This window comes from Cnephaeus nilssonii (genome assembly GCF_951640355.1).
Source record: "Cnephaeus nilssonii genome assembly, chromosome: 6".
Lineage (NCBI taxonomy): Eukaryota > Metazoa > Chordata > Mammalia > Chiroptera > Vespertilionidae > Cnephaeus > Cnephaeus nilssonii.
The window spans coordinates 1,442,094-1,450,698 of record NC_137077.1 but is presented as its reverse complement, the minus strand read 5'-3'; the positions used below and the strand labels follow the sequence as shown (position 1 = coordinate 1,450,698).

Below are 8,605 nucleotides of genomic sequence, written 5' to 3'. Positions count from 1 at the left end.
CTGCTCTCCCAGCCTCAGGTATTGAGGGTGGGGCGGGGGGCAAAGGGCCAATTTGTCCTTCATTCTGTCCCTGGCCTCGCCTGGGCTCTTAAAGGAAGACTTCAGTTTGGATTCTGCTCTGGGACCCTGACCTCCCCAGCCGAGCTCAGTGACGGACGGATGGGTGAGCGAAGGGATGTGCGAACGGACAGAGGCAGGTCCCGTCCTGCTTATGGGAAAGCAGAGGCTCAGGAGCCAGAACTGGGCCAGGAACCAGGGAGGGACCCTGGGCAGAGCCCCAGGCCCCTCGGGTGGAGTCCAAGGCGGAGCCGGCAGGACGGCCCAGCGGCGGCCTCGCCCAGCAGCCCCGCAGGGCTTCCGAGAGTGTCCGCAGGGGTCCTGCCTTGCGTGGGCAGCCGGGACCCCCCACTGGGTTAGTCCTGAGTCCTGAGGACCACCTCGGGCCTCAGGGTGGGGGGGCGGGCCACCCAGGAGGCCAGCAAGGCCCCAGGAAGGACACCTGCCCAGCACCTGGACGGGCCCGCCCTGCCCTGCGGGCCGCGGGCCTCAGCCTGCAGGTGGAGTAAGAGGACCTCAGTGGCCGGGCCGCCTGCGCTGGCTGCGAGCGTCCCTTCCGCCGAGGTTCCAGCTGAGCCCAGAGGCACGGAGCCCGGACCCGCCAGCACTGACCTATTTGGGGAAAGGGTGTTGGGAAGGTTGTGGGGAGCGGGCCAGGCAGGTCCGGCCTGGGCACTGCTCGTCCCGGGGCCCTGGCTCCGGGCCCTCTGGGCTCCCCTCACCAGGGCACTTGGCTGACCACTGTCCCCTCCGCAGGCCTCTGCCGGGTGCCAGGCCTGCCGCGCCCCAGGACTCACAGCTTCGGATGCCCAAAGCCCTGGGACGCCCAGGCCGGGGGTCTGAGTGCCAGGCTCTGCAAGACCGAGGACCTGCTGCACAGGCACGTGGCATCCCAGAGAGGCAGGTGGGCGCACGCCAGACCCCGAGGAAGGGAACGGGCCAGGACCGCCGCCGGCAAGACCCAGGCTGACCTCCTGGCTCAGGCCCCCGCTCCCAGGAGCTCACACTTCCCCTGCTCACCTGAGCTCCAGCCTCCACTCACCTCTCCTCCCTCCCCGGCCCCTGCCCCCCAGACCACAGCCCCACCCGTCCCAGGCCCCCTCAGCCCAGGTCGCCTCCCTGTCCTCCCTCCACCCCACCCTGCCCTCCTGACCCTTCCCCCAGCTCTGGCTCACGCCGAAGTTCACCCAGATGTCTAACCCAGATCCTCGCCGTGTAACCCGGTCTTTCCTGTTCTGTCCGAGGCGAGGACGGATTGCAGCTGTCGCCTCCGCCCCGAGACTTGCCTTCGCCGTCGCCGTCCCACTCAGGGGAGGAGGCGTGTGAGTTGTGTAGAAGGAAGACCCCAGGGGGCCTGAGTTCAAATCCTGGGTCTGCCTCTCGCCGGCTGTGTGACCTTGGACAGAGCCCTTTATTCCCTGTGCCTCGGTTTCCCCGTCTATAAAACGGAGCCAGCACTGACCTATTTGGGGAAAGGGTGTTGGGAAGGGTGTGGGCACCTGTGGGCCAGACCCAGTGACTGGCATGATGGGGCTGTTCAGTGTCCCATGGGCCCTCAGCCTGCTTGGGGGCAGGGGCAGGCAGCGATGAGAGCCCTCCCCTCGGGACGGGGACGGGGGAGAGCAGGAGCCTGGTGAGCTTGGGCAGACAGGGAGGGTGTGGGCAGGGGCAGAAGGAAGGGCCCCGGGCAGAGGGCACAGCTGGGGCTGAGGGGTGCGGGGGCAGGAGCTCGGTGGGGGAGGGGGCTCGCTGGCAGGGCGGGGCTTTGCGAGGGGCGGGCCTTTGGGGGGAGCGGCAGAGGAGGCAGAGGGCCAGGGAGAACTCCACGGGCCCTGCTGGGTGGACAGCCCTGGGCGGGGGGCAGTGCGGGAGGCCTGGGTGCTAAAGCGGCTTCCCCGACAGCCAGGGGAGCCGGCCGGCCGGGCGGCGCTCACCCCGTGCACCTCTGGAACGAGGAAAGAGGGGGCGTCGGGAGCCAGCCCACGCCTTTCCTGTCTCGCGGGCCTCCTCGGTCAGCGGATGCACCCCCAGAATGGGCTCCGCTCAGGGCAGGGGAGCGGGGTGAAGAGCTGAAGCCCCTGAGGTCACCCCACCCCCAGGGACAGTCCAGGGCCTGCCCCCAGCAGGGCCGCCCGGCCGTGAGCTCGTGAATGAACGGGTGAGTGGGTGGCCGCGAGGTGCCCCCGCCCGCCCCCCCCCCGCTCTCTCGCTAGTATCCCCACACCCTCCCCACTGTCCAGGCAGGGCCGGCGCGCGTGGGGCAGGACCAGGCAAACCCAGCCAACCCGGGCAGGAGGCCGCTCCGGGGCGGAGAGCAGGGCGCCAGCTAAGGGGACGAGCACGGCGCGCCGGGCGGCCCTGGGAGGGCTCTGGAGCCGGCGGCGGCCCGGGCGGGGGTCTCGGGCCCAGGGCCTGGCGGGCAGTGTGGGCTCGCCGCCGGGGGCAGGGCCGTGCGGATGTGCCCGCAGCCTGGGAGGCTGGGCTGGGGTTGAACCGTGGCCAAGAAGTAAGTACAGTCTGGGCACCGGGGCCGGGCCTTCTCGGCTCTTTCCTCATTCCTGGCCTCGTGGGAGTAGTCGGACCCTGGCGTTCCACCGCGGCCGCCACCTCGGATCTGCTTACCGTCTCAGGGGGAACCGGGGCCGCCTGCCGAACTCCTCAGGCCGGCCGGGCCCCGGGCCTCCGCGCCCCCCGCCGCCCCCCGCTGCCTCCTGCTCTCAGGGGGAGACTGAGGCCCCGCGTCAGGGCGGGCCGCCGGGCGGCTCTCGAGCCCGGTCGGGATGGGGTCTTTCCCACCTGCCCCCCCTCGGGACGCCCACCTGTGGCGCCTCCCCTGGGGCTGGGGCCAGGCTCCGTGGGTGCCCGGTGGGCAGAGGGCAGACGGGCTGTTTGATCAGTGGTTCCGCCTGATGCCAGGCTGCTAGGACCGCGGGCAGTGGCCAAACCGGCCAGGCCGCATGCCTCCCGGCCCTCGGCAGGAATGCCATTCATCCTCCTGGGCATGGTTACCTCGGGCGAGGCCGGGCCTCCGGGGAGAGGAGAGGGAGGCTGCCTTCCCAGGGCCAGAGAGGGCAGGGGGCACCCCGGGGGCACATGAGCCAAAACCCACCAGACACAGCTGGATGGACCGCCAGCAACCCCCAGGCCAGCTGGGGTCAGAAGGGAAGGGAGACACCGAGGGCAGCAGATGGGGCCAGGGGCACCTGGCTGGGGTCCCCCACCCCCAGGCTCCCCATTTTCCCGAGAAGAGCCCCTGCCCGCCCCCCGCGTCAGCCCCGCTCCAGGCCACGGCCCCCCGCAGCCCGGCCCGCTGTGGGGAGCCCCGCCGGTGGTCCTCGCTGGGTGGGGCGGGCCCAGAGGCACCTGGAAGGTGTGACTCAAGGTCCCAGCCGGGACCGGGGCCAGGTGCGAGGAGGGGAATGGGGTGGGGACGTCAGGCAGGGCCGGCGGAGAGGGGCCGGGCCGGGAGGGCAGTGGCTGGCGCTCAGCGTGCCTGCGCCCCAGGGTCGACGACGTGGACTCCACACGCGCGCATCGTCTTTGATCCCAGCTTTATTGGAGCCGCCGCTCCCCCCGGGAGGCGGACACAGCCCGTCAGAAGCCCCCCGGCTCTCCTGAGCGGCCCTGCGGCGACACGCAGCGCCCGGCCGCCCGGGCCACACGGACCCCTCACCCCCGCGGAGGGCCCCGCTGACAGCTGGGGAGGCCCGGGACAGTGCGCACGACTCCGGGCGACTCCTGGCGCCAGGGCCCGAGAGTCTGTTTCAAGCAGAAGGAGGAGCCTGTCTCGGGGGCAGCAGCCCCCCCCAGTACCCAGTGTAGGTCACAATAATTTAAGACACTATAGACATCTCAACACTATATAACAACATAAGTTAACCAGGTGCCTCGGCAGAGGGCGGCGGCCGCGGACGGGGGCCTGGGGCCCGTGGGGCAGGGTGGGGTTGGGGGGGACATGGGCCTGGAGGGTCCCAGGACAGCAGCTAAGGGGGTGTCCTGGCATCGTTAGGGGCACGGCCCAGACAGTGCCGCTCGCCCCAGGCTAATGTCCAGCCCACGTGGCCGGTCAGCCGCCCGTGGTATCTACGGGGAAAGACCCTAGTTCGGGGCGGGGGGTGGGCAGCGGAGGGCGCACCGGCAGTCACCGCACACCAGGCTTCCCGGCAGTCACCTCTGCGGCTCGGTCGCCCCGGGAGGTGGGCGGTGGGTCGGCAGAGGACACGCCTGCCCGAGACCCCGGTTTCTCATCTCTCCCGTCCCCCACGTCGATTAGGATGAGCCGACCCCTTCCGCTTCCCTCTCCCAGGTTTCAGGGTGAGTGGACTTCAGGGAGGGCCTGCATGGTGCGGGGGCGGGGGGACGGGGGTGTCAGGGGGGGCCCTAGCACAGGGTCGCCTGGACCCAAGCTCTCTCCACATCAGGGTCCAGGTGAAAGGCCAGGATGGGAAAGACAAACCCTCACAGGCATCTCTGGGGGTGCAGAGCCCGGGGAGGCAGCGGGGAGGGGTGCAGCGAGTTTCTCAAGGCGTGGGGGCCGCCTCACGCCAGCCTGGGCGTCCCCAGAGCTTGTCCTCTGGGGCCAGGGGCCATGGGCTGTGGGTCAGGACACCCACGCCACGGCAGGCACCCCCACTCGGGTCCTGGGGCCTCTGGCTGGTGATGGGCCTCAGTGTCCCCCTCTGTCCAACGAGGCCAACACCCTGAAGACTCCCGGCCCCCCCACACCCCGCTCAGCGCTGGCCTGGGGTCCCGCTGGCTCCGGGGTGCGAGGGGCTCTGTAAACTGCGAGGTGCCAGGCTGGTGAGGGCTGGGGGGCCACAGCTCTGGGGAGGGGTGCAGCCTGAACCTGATCTGGGGGACAGTTTGATCGGTTTGATGGGGTTTTCTAAAGTCTTTCTAAGAGAGGGGAGCAGAGGTCCCTGTGCAGGGCTGCCTCAGGGTCCCCTGTGGCCATGCTGGTCGCCAAGCCCTGCCCGCTCACCTGGGGGCCGAGCGCACACAGCCACCCGTCCCGGGCAGAGCCAGGCGGGGCCTCGGAGAGAACCGGGCAGAGGGCGTGCGCTACACGGGGGGCGGGGTCAGGACCAGCTGGCCCTGTGCCGAGTCCTCCTCTGGTTCCATGAAAACATAAATAATCTGTCCACGTCTGCCCAGCCCATGCCAGGGTCCCGCAGCCGACGTGGCCTGAGACAGTCTCACGTGGGGCCGGCCGGCGTGGCCTGTCCGTGTTCACCCCACCAGGCGGGGCGGGGGTCACGCAGAGTCCTGTCGTGTCTTTGCTTTCCGGGGACACGTGTGTCCTCGAGGCCCCCTCTCCCGGAGAAAAGAAAAGGCGTCGCTGGGCCGGGCCGCAGGCGCCGTTCGGCCACAGGAAGCGACGGGAATGGCGGGAAGGAGCCGCGGGACGGGGAGAGGGTGCTGGGCCCAGGGGTTCCTCCTGCGTCTGGAGCCCCGCCGTCCGCAGCCACCGCTGCCCAGCGGGCCGCACGGGCCAGGAGGGCGGGGGCCCGCGTGCCGACGTGGCGGGCGGCGGCGTGGCGGGCGCGGCCTCACTTGCAGGTGAAGACCTCGGTGCGCTCGCTGCACGTGTTGCACTTGACGAAGCAGCACCAGTGGAACTTGCAGTTGCACTGCCAGACCCGGGTGTACTGGTGCGTGTTGTAGCCGCGGCCGCAGCACATGGTGTCGCAGCCGTCGGCGCCGGGCGAGGTGCGGTTGCACAGGCGGCCCTGCGTGCCCACGCTGCCCGTGGCCGCGTCCTCCTCGCAGTAGTTGGGCGACTTCTCGATGTACACCAGGTCCGTCTCCGTGGGCTTCTGGTAGCTGCGCAGCTGCTTGATGCGCAGGAACGTGGGCTGCCGCAGGCGGCTGGCGCGCACGGCCTCCACCTGCACGGCCGCGTGGTACTTCTCCTTGAGCAGGTGGCCCACCTCGCGGAACTTGGGCAGCGTGGTCCAGCAGGTCTTGGTGGTGCAGGAGCCCGACACGCCGTGGCACTTGCACTCCAGCTTCATGCGCTCCTCCAGGACCTGCTGGGCCGGAGCAGGGCTGAGCGGCCGGGGGAGCACCCTCCGCCCGGGGCACCCCTCCGCCCGGGGCACCCCCCCGCCCGGGGCACCCCTCCGCCCGGGGCACACCCCCGCCCGGGGCACCCCTCCGCCCGGGGCACCCCTCCGCCTAGGAGCACCCCTCCGCCCGGGGCACCCCTCCGCCCAGGGCACCCCTCCGCCCGGGGCACCCCTCCGCCCGGGGCACCCATCCACCCGGGGTAACCCTCCGCCCGGGGCACCCCTCCGCCCAGGGCACCCATCCACCCGGGGTAACCCTCCGCCCGGGGCACCCCTCCACCCGGGGCACCCTCCGCCCAGGGCACCCTCCGCCCGGGGCACCCCTCCGCCTAGGAGCACCCCCCCGCCCGGGGCACCCCTCCGCCTGGGGCACCCCTTCACCCAGGGCACCCCTCCGCCCGGGGCACCCCTCCGCCCGGGGCACCCTCCACCCGGGGCACCCCTCTACCCGGGCACCCCTCCGCCCGGGGCACCCCTCCGCCCGGGGCACCCCTCCGCCCAGGGCACCCCCCGCCCGGGGCACCCCTCTACCCGGGCACCCCTCCGCCCGGGGCACCCCTCCACCCGGGGCACCCCTCCGCCCGGGGCACCCCTCCACCCGGGGCACCCCTCCACCCGGGGCACCCCTCCACCCAGGCCCCCAGCCTCCAGCCCTAGCAGAGCCAGCTCCCCCAGGCTCCCCGCTGTGTCACCCGAGTCAGTGTCTCCCCCTGAGCCTCAGTCTCCTCACCCGCTAAAGGGGCTGCTGACCCCCCTACCGAGCAGGCCGTGGAGGGGCCGTGAGAACATTCGGAACGGGCAGAGCCGGGCACACGGTTATCCGAAGTGCGTCACGGGCTCTCCCCGCAGCCCCTCGGGAGCCGGGCGATGGCTGCGGGAATGGAGGCCTGGCTGCCTGAGGGGCGTGTGCAGGTCCCAGGGCAGCAGGGGGGAGCCGGGCAGGGGGGCGCCTCACGGTGGCACCAGACCCAACGACAGCGGAGCTTCATCGCTGGGGACCCCGGCCCGTCCCCCTCCCTGCCCTCCTGCCGGGGCTGGGCCTGGCGTGCCGAGGTTCTGGGCCCCGCAAGCCCGTGTGCGTGGGGGGCTCTCCGCGCCCCGTTTGCTGCGGGGGGGGGGGGGGTCAGCGAGGCGAGGCGTGCCGTCTGCTGGGAACTGGTCCTCCTCCCGGCTCGGAGCGGCGTGAGGGGCGCAGCCGTGTGCTTTCCGGGGCCTCCCGCCCCGTCCCCCGAGGGCCGGTTCCCAGCGCCAGCCCTGACCCCGGCTACACATTTACCCGGATCGAAGGGGCCTGCCAGGGAGCTGATTGAAGATGCGAATCATTAGCCCACGCTGCGGGGGCCATTTGTCAGCTGTCCCGCCCAGCCTCACTTCCCGACAGCCAGAGGAGCTGGCTGCCCCGACCCTGGCCAGAACCCCAGCCCTGCCCAGGACCCCAGCCCTGCCCAGGACCCCAGCCCTGCCCAGGACCCCAGCCCTGGCCAGAACCCCAGCCCTGCCCAGGACCCCAGCCCTGGCCAGAACCCCAGCCCTGCCCAGGACCCCAGCCCTGGCCCAGGACCCCAGCCCTGGCCCAGGACCCCAGCCCTGGCCCAGGACCCCAGCCCTCGCCCAGGACTCCAGCCCTGGCCCAGGACCCCAGCCCTGCCCAGAATCCCAGCCCTGCCCAGGACCCCAGCCCTGGCCCAGGACCCCAGCCCTCGCCCAGGACCCCAGCCCTCGCCCAGGACCCCAGCCCTGGCCCAGAACCCCAGCCCTCGCTCAGAACCCCAGCCCTCTCCCAGAACCCCAGCCCTGCCCAGGACCCCAGCCCTCGCCCAGGACCCCAGCCCTCGCCCAGGACCCCAGCCCTCGCCCAGGACCCCAGCCCTGGCCCAGGACCCCAGCCCTCGCCCAGAACCTCAGCCCTCGCCCAGAACCCCAGCCCTGCCCAGAACCCCAGACCTGCCCAGGACCCCAGCCCTGGCCCAGGACCCCAGCCCTGGCCCAGGACCCCAGCCCTGGCCCAGGACCCCAGCCCTCGCCCAGGACCCCAGCCCTGGCCCAGGACCCCAGCCCTCGCCCAGAACCCCAGCCCTGGCCCAGAACCCCAGCCCTCGCCCAGGACCCCAGCCCTGCCCAGAACCCCAGCCCTCGCCCAGGACCCCAGCCCTGGCCCAGAGGAGGAGGCCCACAGGGAGTGCAGGAATGCAAAGGGGCGGGAGGGACAGCCCACAGAGCCGGCCGCTGCCCCATCTCTCTTCCTGCCCTGGCGGCCTGGGGCCTGGACCTCGGCGAGGACGTCGGTCCCGGGCTCATGGTCCAGTGTGGGGGACAGAAGGAAACTGACACATAAAAGCACCAAGTGCAGGGGCTGTGGGAGCCTCCGCCTGCCCTGGGCCAGGGTGCCAGCCGGAGGGCTTCCTGGAGGAGGCGGTACGCGCACTGCACGTCTATGGAGATCACTAGGTGGAGGAGGTGTGCGCGAGGGGGTGCAGCAC

The 8,605-nt window shown here is 72.0% G+C and overlaps 1 protein-coding gene across 4 annotated transcripts in view; it reads right to left on the bottom strand.

Moving 5' to 3' along the window:
• Positions 1 to 3,593: 3,593 nt before the first annotated feature.
• WNT7B (Wnt family member 7B) overlaps positions 3,594 to 8,605 on the bottom strand; it is a 47,114-nt gene continuing 42,102 nt past the window's right edge. For all 4 annotated transcript variants that reach the window (XM_079774584.1, XM_079774585.1, XM_079774587.1 and 1 more), the window contains exon 4: positions 3,594 to 6,086. In XM_079774584.1, coding sequence (XP_079630710.1) covers positions 5,607 to 6,086 — 480 coding nt within the window. In that variant the 3' untranslated portion in view covers positions 3,594 to 5,606. The remainder of the gene's footprint in view (positions 6,087 to 8,605) is intronic.